This window comes from Choloepus didactylus, chromosome 4 (assembly GCF_015220235.1).
Source record: "Choloepus didactylus isolate mChoDid1 chromosome 4, mChoDid1.pri, whole genome shotgun sequence".
Lineage (NCBI taxonomy): Eukaryota > Metazoa > Chordata > Mammalia > Pilosa > Megalonychidae > Choloepus > Choloepus didactylus.
The window spans coordinates 94828900-94845634 of NC_051310.1; the positions used below are offsets into that span (position 1 = coordinate 94828900).

Here is a 16735-nt window from a genome sequence, read left to right on the forward strand (position 1 = left end):
AGAATGTTAAGTTTAGCTTTCACACAGGACAGGTGTGCCTTGCAGGGTGGGGCAGTTAAGGAATTTGCAGAAGGTTAAAAAGACAAACTGTAATCCATAGTCAGTCCCCCTGCTTATCCACCCACTATCCACAGTCAGTCCCCCTGCTTATCCGCCCACTGTCTACTATCCTTGCAAGGTGGAGACTCAGAATAGAGGTTCCCAAAATAGCCTCATAATCTGTTACCAAACTAGCCCAGACTGGCTCTAAAGAGGCCTGGGCATAACCATTATAGTCAGGGATGGAGATTTGTTCCAACAGTTCCTAATGTTGCAAATTTGCGCAGGCTAGTTAGGCTTGTCAAATAGAATGTAACCTCTGATGTATCCAGCCAATGGAGAAACAGGGGAGGGACTTGTAGTTAGGGATAGGGAATAAATACTGCTGAGTCTATTGTTCTGGGCGCCAACCCCCACAGTTTGGTTGGGCGCCTGTTCTTGCAAGACTGTGAATAAATTCTTTTCTTCTCCACAATTGGGTGAGCATTTATTCCTTTTTAGGAATAGTGCTTGTTTCTCACACATCTGAGCAACAAAGAGGCATTTGGGAGGAGGCTCTTAGGCACAATTTTAGGGAGGCCTAGCCTCTCCTTTGCAGCAACAGTCTTCCCAAGGGCAAATTCCATGGTAGAGGGCTCAATTCATCAAACCACCAATCCCCTATGTCTGTGGGCATGTTAGCAACCATCGAGGTGGGGCAGCCCAATACCCCTGCATTCTCCACCAGCTCCTCAAGGGGGCTCTGCATATTTTATTCCTTGTTTTTTGTTTTTTTTTTTTAACTTTTTTTTTTAAATCAACTTTATAAAAAATTAAAAAAATTTAAAAAAACATACAATAAAAAAACATTTCAAACAAACTATAACAAGGGAGTAAGAAAAAGACAACTAACCTAAGATAACTACTTTACTTCCAACATGTTCCTGCTCTACCCCAAGAAATTAACCTAATACAGCAACATTTCTGTGAACTTGTTCCTACTATACCCATCAGAAATTAACAGACCATAGTCATTCCTGTCTCCCTCATTTCTTTTTTTTCCTGCTTATTTTTTAATTTTTATTTATTTTTTTTTAAATTTTGAAATAAATTCAAAGTTATGTGAAGTTGCAAAAACAATACTAGCCCCATAAACAGAATTCCATCATACCCTGACCCCCCTCCCCCGATAGCTCAATCCACCAACTTTAACATGCTGTCACATTGCTTTCCTTCCCTCCCTCCCTATCAACCATCATCTACTGCTCTGTCTTCAGAACATATGAAAGTTAGCTGCACACATCCTTGAACATACACTATAATTCACGTATACACTTCCCATGAACAAGAACATTCTTTTATGCAATCCCATTAAGCACAGCTAAGAAGTACAAGAGATTCAACAATGATACAAAGCTTACATTCTATATTTCCTTTTCCTTATGTCTCAACTGTGTTCCTTTGAGCCACCTGTCCTCTATCCTCCAGTCCCATCCAAGTTCATCCTTAGCATTCAATTGTCATCTAGTTAGACTTTTTTTTTTCCAGTTGTGGAGACATATACAGCCTAAATCTTCCCATTCCACCCCCTCCCTAGCCTTCATTAGTGGGATTAATCACATTTAGAATGTTGTAATGCTCTTTCCCACCATCCATTACTAGAAATTTCCCTTCACCTCAAACAGCAACCCTACACTCATTTCTTAACTCCCCATTGCCCCTTCTCCCATTTCTCTTAACGCAAACTCTACTTTTCATCTCTATGGTTATATTCTCTGATAACTTCTTTGTGTTTACTGTGGGGCTTAAAATTAACCTCTCAAATCCATATCAATCTTGTTTTTCTTTGATACTAGCTTCACTTCATTAGGACACATAAACTATGTTCCTATACTCCTTCATTCCCCCACCTTTATATAGTTGTCTAAAATTACATATTTTACATTGAGTTCAAAACTACTGATTTGTCCTTAGAGTTTGTGTATTTTATATCATGTAGGAACTAAATAGTGGAATTACAGTTCAAAAATTATTGACTTCTATTTGTATTCCATTGTGGTTGGAGAATGTGCTTTGAGTATATTCAATTTTTTTTTTTTTTTAAATTTCTTGAGGCTTGTTTTATGTCCCAACTCATGGTCCCTTCTGGAGAAAGATCCGTGATCCCTAGAGAAAAATGAGTGTCCTGGTGATTTGGGATGTAAGGTACTATATATGTCTGTTAAAATTCTCTATATCTCTTTCTCCTTTCCCTGTCTCTCCGCCGGCAGGGCTCCCCTCAGAATCTGAAGTAGGGCAGGTCTTTCATCAGCAAAGTCCCTCAGCCTTTGTTTGTCTGTGAAAAATTTAAGCTCTCCCTCAAATTTGAGGGAGACTTTTGCTGGATAAAATATTCTTGGTTGGAAATTTTTCTCTCTCAGAATTTTAAATTTGTCATGCCACTGCCTTCTCGCCTCTATGGTGGCCGCTGAGTAGTCACTCCTTAGTCTTATGTTGTTTCCTTTGTATGTGGTGAATTGCTTTTCTGTTGCTGCTTTCAGAACTTGCTCCTTCTCTTCAGTATTTGAGAGTCTGATCAGAATATGTCTTGGAGTGGGTTTATTTGGATTTATTCTATTTGGAGTTCACTGGGCATTTATGCTTTGTGTATTTATATTGTGTAGAAGATTGGGGAAATTTTCCCCACCAATTTCTTTGAATACTCTTTCTAGACTTTTACCCTTCTCTTGCCTTTCTGGGACACCAGTGAGTCTTAAGTTTGGACGTTTTATTTTGTCTATCGTATCCCTGAGATCCGTTTTGATTTTTTTTATTTTTTTCTCCATTCTTTCTTTTGTTCTTTCATTTTCTGTTCTGTGGGCTTCTAGGACACTGAGATGTTGTTCAGCTTCCTCTAGTCTTGTGAATATCCAGAGCCTTTTTAATTTGGCCAACAGTTTCTTTTATTTCCATGAGATCTTCTATTTTTTTGTTTACTCTTGCAATGTCTTCTTTATGCTCTTCTAGGGTCTTCTTTATGTCACTTATATCCTGGGCCATGGTCTTCTTGATGTCCTTTAAATCCTTTGCCATGTTTTCATTCCTCGATTGTAGTTCTTTGATTAATTTTGCGAGCTGCAGTGTATCTTCCGATATTTTGATTTGTGTGTTTGGAGTTGGATTCTCCATATCTTCTGGTTTTATCATATGCATTAAGATTTTCTGTTGTTTCTGGACTCCTGGCATTTGTTTTGCTTGATAGGGTTCTTTCAAGTTGTAAAGAAAAAGGGATATCGATCTAATTTTTCAAGAACACAGTTTGGTGACATACACTTTCTCTAACTAACCAGCAGATGGCGTCTGTGAGTCACCTGTATCCCTCGAGTCAGTTCTCAACCTTGTTTCCAAGGTGTGTGGGGAAATGATTCTTGAAAGTTCAGTTGGAGAACTCAGTTTGGGTGTGTTGCTGGAGCCGTCCGCCCTGAATGTGGGGCGTGTGTGCGGGTGGCCAGGGAGGAAGGGCAGTTTTAATGTTCAAATCCCCCGGGATCCCAGAGATTCAAGGCCGCCACAAGAGTCTAAGCCTTCATTTCAGTTCAGCCCCAGACCCTCTCTCTCGCTGATCCACAAACCACCGGACTTGGCGTAGAGTCCCTGGGTTCTCTGAGTGGATCCCCCCACCCAGCCGCGCTCCTCCAGGAGCTCAGCTGAGGGAATGCTGTGCTACGTCACCAGGGCGCACCGTCCCTCAAGGGAAGCCCCAGGCCGCCAGGCCTTGCAGCAGCGTGCTCTCAGCCTGAGGCAAAAATGGCCAAACGGGGCGTCTCAGCCCCCTCCTCCTCGCACAGTTCCTCTTTCCCAGCTCCGGGACAACTGGCGGGGCTCTGGGCTGTGGGCACGGCCTCGGGCAGGAGTTTATCCAGCCCTCCGGAGGGCCAGCTGCTAGCTGCAGGGTTTCTTTCTGCTTCCGGCTCTCCCCTCCGTTCCCTCGGACCCAAGGGTATCTGCTGCAGGCTATCTTCCCGGCCAGACATGAAGAGGCCGGCCCAGCCCCTCTTCCTGTGTTTTACTGCGTGGTTCCCACAATCACAGCTGGAGCTGGATCCTGGGTTTTTCCCTTTTTTTTTTTTTTTTTTTAAAGAGCCAGCCGGTCTCCAAACGCTGAACCCTGGCTTCCCCAGCCTGCTGCGCGGCTGCGGGTCTTCCAGCCAGCTTACTCACTCGTTTCAGAACGCCGACTCCCGGTTTCACCAAGTATACAGCCCCTCTGGAGCTAGGAGCCCTCGTCCAGTTGGTGCATCGCTGTAACCGGTATTCTAGGTCACTGTCTGGTTTTTAGCTAGTGTTTTTCATGGAGGCGCTTTTTTTGCCTGTCTCAGCTAGCCGCCATCTTAGTTTCTCCCTCATTTCTTGAAAGACCATTTTGCCAGTTACAGAATTCTTGGTTGGCAATTTTGTACTTCCAGTGCTTCAAATATATCATTCCATTACCTTCTTGTCACCATGGTTTCCAATGAAAAATCAACAATAAGATTCTCAATGCTTTCCAATGGAAATCTCGATAAGATTTCCAATGAAAATCTTATTGAGGCTCCCTTGTACTTGACACGTTCCTTCTCTCTTGCAACTTTCAGAATTCTCTATTTTTGGTGTTACAGTTTGATTATACTATGGTGTTTGTGTGGGTCTATCTGGGTTTACCCTGTTTGGGGTTTGTTGAGTATCTTGGACGTATATATTCATTTCTTTTGTTAACTTTATGACATTTTCAGTATTATTTCTTTGAATATTCTCTCTGCCCCTTTCTTTCTTCTTCTGGGACTCCGGAGCACAATGCACATATTAGTACATTTGATGGTGTCCCACAGGTTCTTCAAGCTCTATTAACTTTTCTTCATTTCTTCTTCCTTCTGCTCCTCAAACTGGGTGATCTGAATGGTCTTATCTTCAAGTTCATTGATTCTTTCTTCTGCCAGCTAAATCTGCTGTTGAAGCCCCCTAGGGAATTTGTAATTTCCATTACTGTGGTGTTCAGCTCTGTTTAGTTCTTTTTCATAATTTCCATCTATTAATTGATATTCTCTTTGTGTTCATCTATCATTTTCCTGGTTTCCTTTAATTCTTGGTCTCTGTTTTCCTTTAGCTCTCTGAGCATATTTAAGACCATTATTTTTAGTCTTTGTCCAGTATGTTTCTTGTCCTCTTTACTGACGGTTTCTAATGCTTTAATCTTCTCCTTTGCTGGGCCATTGCTTCCTGTTTCTTTGTATGTTTTGTGACCATTTTGAAACCTGAGCATTTTGATATTTTAATGTGTTATTTCTGGAATTTAGACTCTGAGGAGGCTGTTCCTTAAGCTTGTATCCAGCTGATGTTATGAGAGGAGCTAACAAAAAAGGAGGAAAAAAAAACCTTTTCCAGCATTGCATACTGATCTGTGCAAGTGCTCTCCTTCAGGGCTTATCCATACAAAGAGGATAAGCATAGGGGCTTCCCTGATCCTTTCTCGGCATGCATCCTGTCTTAGGGTTGTGCATGTGGCCCTAGGAATTCCCCCACTTTCATGGGTACAAGTGTCCCCTCTTCCCAAGGAACCAGTTTCCTCATGGTCCTGGGCATTGCACTGTCTGTTACAGCCAGCAATCCCTTGTCCCAGTCAGCCACTTGACTGCTCTCCCACAGCCTCTTGTAGGAGAGCTGTGTGTGCCACCTTCACATGCAGGGCAAGTTCTGGGATTGGTGAATTCCTTAGGCCATACCAGACACATTGGGCCAGACACACGTGTTCGTACAAGGGTTATTCTACTCCCTCTAGAACCGGGACCAGGAATCTTCACTGGAAACTTGGACTGGCTCCATGCCTAGCCAGTGAGGGGTAGCGGAGGAACCAGCCAGGGTACCCGAGCTCCTACCATTTCTAAGTAGCCTTTTCCTTGATTTGGCACTTACCCTGTTACTGCAGTCCTTTACATGTTTTCTGTAGTTTCGAGAAAGATATTTCTGCCATTTCTTGCTTCTTTGGGGGAAATGGAGCCCTGAAGCATCTCATTCCACCATCTGGATCAGGGTGGGGTCTGTGTTTTACATCTTAAAGTAAAAGGGAGGCCATACAGTACAGTGGGACAGACAGAATAGCACTGGTGTCAGGGAGACCTGGGTGAATCTGAATCCCTAATTTAGTAGTTGTATATAACATTTTGCACATTAGTTATCTTCTCTTCTCTCCACTTTGGTATTCTCACCTATGCAATGAGGCCATCTATTCTAAGCCCCAGGTCCACATTTCCTTCTACCGTTTCAAATTCAGAATGTCCCAATTGAAGTAATCACACTTTCACCCCTTCCACCTACCAAAGTTTGTGTTCCAAGTGGAAGTGGGGGGATCTGTGCTCTGCTTCATGTTTTCCCAATTTTAGTTAACAGACTCATTATCCACCCAGTAACTCAAAACTCTCAGAAAACTGAGAGAGGAATAATGTAGTGGTTACAAGCTCAGCTCCTAGTTTAATTCCAGCTCCAATCCTTAATAAGCTGTGTGCCCTTGGACAAGTTACTTAACCTCTCTCTTTGCCTCAGTTTTCTCATGTGTCTCCATCTCCCTACCCCCAGCACAAAGTCATATATATAAGAGGATATTAAAATGGGAGACTCTATCTCAGCTTGGCTGGACTCCAAAAAGCCAAGAACAAAACAAAGATGATAAATATTGTCTCCTATTTCAAGGTAAGATGCTAGGCCACCTATGTAGGACTTACAATGGAAGGAGGTGGCTAAAAACCGGCTTTGCAACTTTTTGCAACACTAAAGACTTGAGTGTGTCTGCCCAGAGAGCATCCCTCTAATTCACACAAAGGAAGAGTGAAGTAACAGTGCCTAGTCAAAGATGTGTGTTTCGGAGGACCAGGTACGAATGGAACCCACAAAGGAATGTGGACCCAGTGTTCTTTTGAGGAGATCCTGTCCAAGAGTGTGTGCTTCCTGTGAGTCAGGAGACCTTGCAGAAAGAGGTGTGAGTTGTAGTACTGGATGTAGAGAGTGATGAGCTGTGAGGGGCCACCAGAGGGAGGGTGATTACCCGTGCTAACAGCTGCAGTCAGAAGACCCTAGCAGGGGGATTGCTGAGACACCCACCAAAGTACCCATGCAAGAGTCAGCTTTAAACATCTGCATTGGTGCCGGTCAGGTAAAACCATTATTGCCTCTTACTCTTATTCCTAACCATGCCTACCCCCACATCCCACGCCCTGCCAACCCTGAATTGAAAAGGCAGGGTATGTGTGTGGGGGGTGGAGATAAAATTGTTTCCACTATACCAGTATTTTACCATAAAATGTATAGTAGGTATTTAACATGTGTAGTAAAAAGGCCAATTGGAAGCCAGGGTCAGAGGAAGAGCCAGATGAGGCTTCAGGCAGTTTTCCATCAGTGGCCATGACCCAGGCGGGGAAGCTGGATGCATGTTTGTATCAGTGCCCCTTCTGGGAGAGCCCCTTTTCTTCTTTAGAAGATTCTCATGACTCTAAAGTCAACCTACCAAGAACTCTTTTTACCCTGGCTACAAGGAAGCTGAGAGCCAAATTTAACATTCAGTCCTAGAAACTGAATTAGTCCTTGAAGTTAACTGGGATGGTTAATTCTGTGTTTCAAGTTGGCTAGGTTATGGTGACCAGCTGTTTGGTCAAGCAGTGGCCTAGATGTTGCTTTGGAGGTATTCTGTACCCATCTACAACCAGCTGACTTTAAGTAAAGGAGATTACCCTCCATAACGTGGGTAGACTTCAACCAATAAGTTGGAGGCCTTTAAGGCCTTAAGAACTGAGGGAGTTCTTGAGAAATTCTGCCTCAAGACTACACCCTTGACTCTTCTCTGAGTGTCTAGCCTGCTGGCTTCTCCTAAGAAATTCAGACTTCAATATCACTCTTACCAGAATTTCTGCCTCCACTATGGAATTCAGACTTGCTAGCCCCCACAATTGCGTGAGCCGATTCCTTAAAACAAGTTAATCTCTCTCTCTCTCTCCTCTCTCCCTCCTGTTGGTCTTATTTCTCTGGAGAGCCCTAACTGATACACTGGCATTTCTGTGTTCTTTTTCTCCCATTACTTTGGTTTTTCTATTTCAGTTTTGTATATTTGCCCTTTATTTTGAGTTCTTATCAGTCTTTGGAAAAAAGTACAGTATAAATAAGTCATTTATTGAGAATAAGCTTAGAACTAGCTAGAGAGCAGGATGGACAGTGAGCGTCTCTAGTGGGCCACTCCTCCCTCAGGTTCATGCATGATGCTTTTCTCCATCGACTCTGGGACATGCTCAAAAATAGCCAATTTTTCATCATTTTTAAATCAGGATTTTTGTTATAAGGCATCACCGTGCAGGAGAAAGAGCACGGGACTAGGTATTAGGAGTCCTGGGTCCTTGTTTCTGTCCTCCTACTACCTGACGGTGTGGCCCGTCCCCGTGCGTCACAGCCTCACAGCCCTGGCAGCCTTGGACCCACCCTCCTGAGACGCTACCACAGTCCCCACTGCCCACACCAGCCACACCGCTTCTGCACACCCTCCCCAGCCTCTCCTCCACCAGGCCCCATCCCCGCTCTCATTTATAGGATTTCTTTTCCCCTTTAAGGCTGTATCTGTTTGGTGTAATCTGATTTTACCTGAATAACAGTGTATATTAGAGAAGTCCACCGTATGTTCTGTGAGCCACTGATAAAATACCTGGTAAAGCAGGAGTTGCTGGGTAGTGGCTCCTTTGCTGGGGCTTTCCTTTCACTTCGTACAACGGTAAACCCATCTTCGGAAATGGTCAGCCAAGGATGGCACGTGTCCTTGTTTAGGTGAAAGAAGCTGCCTGTGAGGGGAGGAGACACACAGCAGATCTCCGGGCAGTCATTCCACTGCCTTCTCGACAACCGCGCTCCCTGTGGGCGGAGGGTGTTACTGCACATTCCGAGTTTCTCTTCCTGTATGATACACAGAAGCCTTGCATGATAATAACAATCATATTAATAATGATGACTGCTAACATGTATTAAGCTGTTGTTATATGCCTAATAGTGTGCCGAGCAGTTTGCAAGTTTTATCTCATCCTGTTCTCATAATCACCCTTAGAAACAGACATTATTTCCGCTTTGTAGATGAGGAAACCAAAGCACAGGGTGGTTAAGCAACTAGCTGACAAATGGTACAACTCACATGTGAACTCCAAATCCCTCTGATTCCAGAGGCTATGCTTTTAACCACTAGGCTCTAAAAGCCTCCACATTGACAAAAATGTCTAACCTACCTGCTGAGGGAAAGGGGAAGAAGAAATGGAGGGAACTCTTAAATATCAATTTGACAGACTTTAGTAAAAGTCAACATACAGCTTTCACTGAGGGCCACAGGAGAGAAGGAAGGAAATCACAGCCACCCCCAATCCTGGTTAAAAAAAAGCTTACCAAAAAGCGAGGCAGCATAGATCTAATAAGTTATTCAGCTAAAAAAAAAATCATTCCTGAGTAATATAGTAACTCATTTTCCATCATTGTGTCTTAGCCAAGCTCTCATTTTCTCAAGTTCTCTACAGAACAGGAAACCTCCCAAGCTGTCACTTCTCATTGCCTCAAACCCTAGTTCATGGCAATACTTCTCAACTATTTTCACAGCTTGATGTTGCCAGGAATTTGATTTGCTCTTTGAACTGAATGGCAAGGGGAAGACAGTTCCCACCTTGCAACTGAAACAACGCGAGGCCCTCATTACCTGCTCTCTAATCCCAAACAAGAACCATTTTTGAATATTTGATGTTTTTGCTGATTCATGTTAAGTTTTTTTTCACGAATACACTCTTAGTAATTATTTGAACAAACTAATTCAGAGACACTGAATAATCAACAGCTGGCTATACTTCTTTCTCCATGTTCTCTTTCACTAAAGCAGTCAGAATTTGACATTTCAACACACCAAGCCAGCCCAGGAAACCAGAGGTGCCAGTCAACCAAAGGAAAACTCCAGCACAATATGAAAGAAAAACATGAGTTCTAACCCCTGTGCTAACCCCTACCAGCTCCAGGACCTTCGGTGGCCACTTAACTGCCTTTCCCATCTGAAAAGTGGGGACTAATAACACACCTCTTCTGCCAGCATTGGAAATGAGGACAAAATGACACAATGCCCCTCCCTGGAAGACCCCAGTGAAGGGAATGCTGTCCCCTGAGCCCTGGGCCCAGGCTCACTGCTTCTTACCTGCATGTTGCCCAGTCACCCTGAGCTGCATCTGCTCTGGGATGCTCTACAGTGTGCCCCAGCAAATCTCAGAACCCAGAGGCATGGCAGTGCTGGGAGAGCCAGAGATGGTAGAAAGTTTCTAGCAATGTCTCTGCTAATTCCAGACTTGGACATGAGATGTGAGTGTTATACAACATGATGATGGCAAATAAGAAGGAGAAAGGAGCTGGGATAGGGGAATGGACACCCACTAGGGCCATGTAGGGCCTGGGAGGAGGCTGGGCAGCTGGATCTAAATGAGTCTGTGTGTGGGTGGGGAGATGACTGGGCTGACAACAGGAAGAGAGGTGAGCTGAGGCCAAGAGCTCTTCTTGGGAATTTTCATAAAGACCCCATCCCAGGGGTGGTAGTCGGCATATGAAAGGTCATGTGAGTGTCAAAAGCCACAAGTCCACCTGAGGGCCATGGAGAAAAAGCCCAACAGCCTGGGAGCCATGAACCTTGAGTTCTAGTACTTGTCTAGCCACCCAAATTGCATTATGACTTCAGTCTCCCCATCTGTAAAATGGGACCACAGGGCTTTGATCATTCGAGTCCCCTCCAACCCCGATTTGCCATGTGCCGTATCTCTGGACATTCAACCATTTTCCAATGAAGTCAGAGCAGCACTGGGGCTGCCACAGAGTGGCTGGGATGGGTTGAGGAGTGTGCGGCCCGGGACACAGACCTGTAGTGTGGACAGTAGCAGGCTTGCTCCTTGCGCTGGGGCCCCCCACGTTGAGGGCCCGCACGTAGATTGTGTAGCTCTGCCTGGGCTGCAGCTGCACCAGGGACTCGCAGTTCGGGATACCCACAACAGACCTGGGCAAGGAGGCAGAGCTGCAATCACCAGGGGACCGGCAACCAGGCACAAGCACCAGCATCCCTTCCAAAACAGGGCACTCCCCGCCTTCCCACCCACAGCAGCACAGCCACAAGTGCTGGCTCCTCCTTGGCATGCCCTCCCAGTTTTCTCACTTTGTTGTTACTGTTGGTGTTTGTGACTGTCTCCCCTTCCGAGCTCCCCATCCTGGTTCCCCAACACTTGAGCACTGTGCTTGGTCTATGTCTAATGTGGCAACGGTGGAGCACACATGCAGTAGAAGCTAGTGTTCTCCATCAGTCTGTTAGGATCATAACCTGTCTGACGGCAGGAGCCGAGTACCACTTCCCTTAGTGCACTGCAGGGCCCTAACAGGCCTTGACACATGTTTACAAGTAAATGACCCCGATTAGAGCAGGAAGGATCAAAGCCCGTCTTACAGGAGCCCACTGCTGTAAACCCTTTGAAGACAGCTGCCTCTTGGGAATACTCCAATTTATTCAAATTGTCCTACACAGGAATCCAAGTCTGTAAATGCTACTGTCTAGCTTCCTGTGGTGGCCGACCCTATTTTGGTACAGCAGGAGAGGTCCTCAGGATGATGCCTCATTTACAGATTCAGCCCCTCACCCAGCTAAGGCCAAGTTGTCTAGATCACCTCTGAGGCTACAGCTCCAGGCCAGAGGGGAACTCTTACTAATTCAATAAGTAGTTACTAAGCACCCTATGTGCCAGGCACTGATTAGGGAAGTCCTGAGAAGACGACATGTTAGTCCTTACCCTCATAGAGCTTACAGTCATTCCTCAGGGAATCACCTGAAGAAATGTAAGATTTGTAACCACAACAAATTCACAGTGTACTACAGAGTATGTAATTGGAGGGCTGAGGATGGGTGACTTTTGAGCTGAGATCTGCAGGATGACCAGGAGGTAGCTGGATGAAAAGGGATGGAAGACTCTCCTAGGCAGGAGGAGCATCATGTGCAAAGGCCCTGTGGCAGGAAGGAGCATGGGACGTAGGAAGAACTAAAAATGAGCAATGTGGCCAAGGCTGGAGAGGGAGAGGAGCTGGCATATGCCATAGAGGCGAAGTTTTGCCTTTTCCTCAGAGCAAAGGGACATCACGATTAGGTTTTTACTGGGAGAGAAATCACCCAGGTCACTGACCAGCCCTCCAGTGCCGCCTTCTCATTATTCCATGTGCCAGGTGCTCCTAAGCACCAGCACAAATCACAAAGGAAATCTGCACTATCTGTGTGGCCAGAGCCACTGGATTCCTGCCCCACTCCTGAGTACCTCCAGAAACAGATAACTGATGTGGCTGTCGACGTGTGAGTTCCACCTGGAACAGACGATGGATGGGATAGATGGCCCGGTTCCAAGCCTGGCATTCAGCATAGAAGAATCTGCCTCCCTACCAGTTCACACTAACCTCGTCCTCCGTTTCTCCAGTGCCAGGTGAATGTACCCCTTGGTGGCTGGTCATGGGCTGCCTGGCTGGCTCATTCCCCTTCCACCAGCTTCTGCACTGCCTGGATGTAAACTAGAGGTACAGCCATGCCTCCTCCACTGTACACAGCTGTGCTGGCAGAGGCCCTTGAGGTGACTGAGTCCAGCCCCATCTATTTGTGAATCCCCCAGCTCTGACAAGCAGTGTTGCCTGTATGACTACAGGGTTGGTAAACACGAGCCTCCAAGCAGCCTTTTATGGTGGCCATATGTCCTTTGTACATAAGCTGCAATCTCTTTTGTTCTTGCCATGTCATTCTCCCTCTCCCTGCTAAATTCCAGCCCTGGTGGCTCTTCTAGTTCCTCTAGTACATTAGCTCATTCCTGCCCCAAGGCCTGTTTCCTTGAAGTGCCCTCTGCCAGAAGGGCCCCGCCCCACTATTCTTAGGGCTCAGTCCTTCCCATCTGTTCAGGTCTCCGATTAAACATCCACTCTACCCAGAGGAGCTCCCCACCTCCACCACCCTCTATTTCATTACATTTTAAAAGGAAACGCTCAGCCACCAAATTGCTGTGTGACTTGGGCCTTCTGTAAAATGGGACCCCTGAGCCCCTTCCAGCCCTGACCTGCCATGTATCCATATCCAGGCATATTCATCTCTTTCAAATGAAGTCAGAGCAGCACTGGGGCTGCCACAGAGGGACCACGATGGGTCCAAGAGCATGTGGCCCAGGGCAGAGACCTGTAGTGGCCTTGCTCCTTGTGCCAGGACCCCCCACTTGAGGGCTCTCATGTAGATGGGAGCACTGCTGATTATTTTACGCATTTGTTTATTTTCTTGCTTCTTATCTATTTCTATACTCTACTTGACAGTCAACTCCGTAAGGGCAGGGAATTTGTCTGTCAAGTTCACCAGTGTCTGGCACAGGACCTGGCACCAGAGATGCTCATATTCAACGAGTGAATGAATGGATGAATGGGCTGAAAAAAAAAACCCTGGGGTTTATCGGCTTATTCATTAATAGCATTCTAGCTACTTCTCACAGAAACTAAGCAACCTAAACTTAAGATGACTGTGTGTCTCCGATTCTGACCACTTACCCAGCCACCACCCGCTCCTGAGCCATGTCACTGTGTCAGCCTCTGACCCCCCGCCAAGGCCCTCGTGACTCACTCAGTGACACCCGAGGCTTCCGGCGTCTCTGCTTGGGTCAGCTCCACCGTGTACGAGTCCACGGGATTCAGGTTCCCAGAGTCCCAGCAGATCAGCGCAGCCTCTTCGCAGCTCCTTATCTCTTTGCTTTTTATAATGGGGGGAGAAGGTGCTAAACGCAGGGGGGAAGGGAGGGAGGAGGGACCATTTTGTGCTTTTCCAGCCATTTTGTTCCAAGCTCTGGACAAACATCACAATCACCCTCTTCCTCCCTACCAAAGAATTTCTGTGCAAGAAGAAGCAAAGCACAGAATCCCCTTGAGATGTTCCTGGAGGGGAGACGGGTTATAAGGTTCAAATGGCAGTGGGACTGAGAGCAATATATTTTTTTTTTTAATGAAAAAATGTACATGTTTATACAAGGCAGGCTGTGGCAGGACACTGGGGGTTCTTTCCCCTTCGGTGGCCCCAGGAGGAGAGGGGCTAGAGTCTCACACCTGTGTTGCTATCTCCTCCCACCACCCTTCCCACCCAATCCCCTAGGAACCAGCAGCGCCCTGCCCCCCAGTGAGTGCACTCACACCCCTATTCCCTGGGGAAATAGCTAGCTGACCATTTCCCCCACACCTCTAGAGGAAGGAACCAGGATCAGCCAGGCCCTCTCCCTTGTAACTGGTCGCCCCTCTGGGCCAGACCAAAGGGATGCTGCTCTGTACAAGTAGAGTCCAAGGAGGTGTCAGCTCATCATGTCATTGCTATTCACGCCATAAGTGGAATTCTTCATCGAGTCGTTGACTTCTCGACGGAATGCTGACAGGTTCTGGGTGAACCTGTCTCTGTTTTTTGTAAGAAGATTTCGCTTGATGCCTTCCATCAGGTTTTCGAAACACAGATGCATAGCCTGCTGTTTCTCTGGTGGCTGGCTGTTCACGATACTGTTCCTTAGGTCAGAAAAATACTTTTCATTAAGTAGTATCAAGCCAGTAGGGGCCGGGAGATAGACCACTGGTTCCTGCAGTCTTCAAAGATGATAATGTTCAGCACCGTTGACAGCATCTGCTGGATCATCTCTGGATGCTGCTGCATGATATGCAGAAAACAGTCACTCTCCAGGTTCAGGGGTGTTGTCCTCTTCTTGGTACTACATGACAGGTGCTTGAAGAGGTATGTTATGATGTGGTCCAGTCAGGAGCAACAGCCTGTGCACACCATGGTGTCAAGTGCAGTTAAGTCCTTCAGAAATGGAAGAGAGAATATACATGATGACATGAGGTTCCAGGCTTGCAATAAAATTCATATGGTCCTGGGTTAGGACTTCCAGTAATGAATAATAAGACTGGCTGAGCTTGGGGTAATCCAGGAGATTGCTGTGGGGAATAGAGAGGAGCAGCTTGATGAAGGTCTGTAGAGCAGTGTCCAGGGCATCATCTCCATAGAGACGGAAGACTCCAAAATTGACATAACTTCCACTGAGAGCAGCCTTCAGCATAGAGAAGCAGACGGAGATGCCCTTGAGCTTCAGTGCATAGACCTGATCCTTTGGGACCTCTCCTAGTGTCAGGATGCGACTGCCATACATTGTTATCATCTTGCTGGTTTCTCGGAACAGCAGGATGCCATTGGGAGAAGAGAGTCAAACTGTATTCACTGGGATCTATTATGAACTAATTCAGCCATCAACTTGAGCATAGGTGTGGCACAGGCGGATCATGGTACCAAAGCTCAATTGCCCACTGGAGAATTGGCATGTAAGATGGATATATCCATTCAAACAGCATCATGAAGCTGGTCTTGGCATTGAAGGCAAATGCTATCCCTCTCAGGTCTCTTACTAGGCCAACAAGAGATCGCTTTGCCTCTTGCTCGTTGAAAGTATTAGTGCTAAACATCTGGGCCACAGCCTCAAATGCTGCTGTGAGTGGCAGCATGAATTGCTCATACCGATCTTCATCCTCTTCTAAATCCACCATGAGGAGACACCCAAGTGCTGTGTAGAAGGTAGTTCGACACCACATGTCTGTCAGGTTGGAATGATTGTTAATACCCAAAAATGAAAAGTGCTCGCTCGTGTGATTGTTCAGCATGAACTGTACTGCACTAAGCTTCACTAGTTTCCTTATACTACTGTATCCAATAGAGATGTCACTGAGAAGCTGTAGTGTCTTGGAGGTGATTGGTTCACAACGGCCCCAGTACCTCAAGTTGGTAATGATTTTTCCTATGAAGATGCTAAGTACCATGGTCTCATCATTCAAGCGCAGAACTTCTAAGAGTCGGCAGTACAGCTTAGAGGATTTCTGCACCTGGTCCCCAATGTAGATCTTACGAAACTGTTCAAAGAAGCTCAGCATGGCCAGTTCCAGCTTCTCATTACCCGCCTGAGCCAAGCGAGAGTCTGTGAGGTTCATCAGCTGGAGCACCCAATAGACAAGTTCGCCATCCATGGCATCTTGCTCATCAGTGCTGGCAAAAGAAACCCGGCCACCAATCACTGCTCCAATAATGTAAACCAGCCATGTCAGCCTTCCTTCCTGCACTGCGATATCCACAGGGCTTGCACTGGCACTCTATAGCAGCTCCTGACAGGACTGGGCCAACTGACTGGTCAAACAGCTGCACGAGGAGTGCACATGTCTTCTCATATTCACAATGCCCAACTGTAGACAGCTGGTCCAACTGCTGCTGGACCAGACCTGTATCGTCCAGAGAATCTTCCAGCCCATCTCTCAATATGATGTGCACAGATTCCAAACGGGATGTGATGTAGGCTTTGGTGACCTCAGGAGTATATGTTTCCAGCATGTGGGGCTCTGTGGCTTTGACATATGGCACAGAGGCTACCAGTTGCTACCAAAGGCTCAGGAGATAGTGCACACTATCTGGGGCAAATTCCCAGTGCTGCAGGCTGGTCACTGTGAAACTGGCTATCAATTGAATAACCTCAGGGTAGTTTTCCATCTTTACCAATTCTCCCAGTTGATAATTGTTTTTCAATTGGGCCAGTAGTCTGCAAAACTCATGGTAATTGTTTGGGTCTGATAAACTATGAGGATTTTCCAGTATTTG

The 16735-nt window shown here is 46.1% G+C and overlaps 1 protein-coding gene and 1 pseudogene across 2 annotated transcripts in view; both read right to left on the minus strand.

Annotated features, from left to right (window-relative positions):
* The window catches only part of FSD2 (fibronectin type III and SPRY domain containing 2), a 49731-nt gene that overhangs the window by 8528 nt on the left and 24468 nt on the right, over positions 1–16735 (minus strand). For both annotated transcript variants that reach the window (XM_037833167.1, XM_037833166.1), the window contains exons 10-12: positions 13691–13841; positions 10932–11065; positions 8714–8846 (exon numbers count right to left, since the gene is read on the minus strand). In XM_037833167.1, the coding sequence (XP_037689095.1) occupies positions 8714–8846; positions 10932–11065; positions 13691–13841 (418 nt within the window). The remainder of the gene's footprint in view (positions 1–8713; positions 8847–10931; positions 11066–13690; positions 13842–16735) is intronic.
* Positions 14239–16517, minus strand: LOC119531665 (annotated as a pseudogene).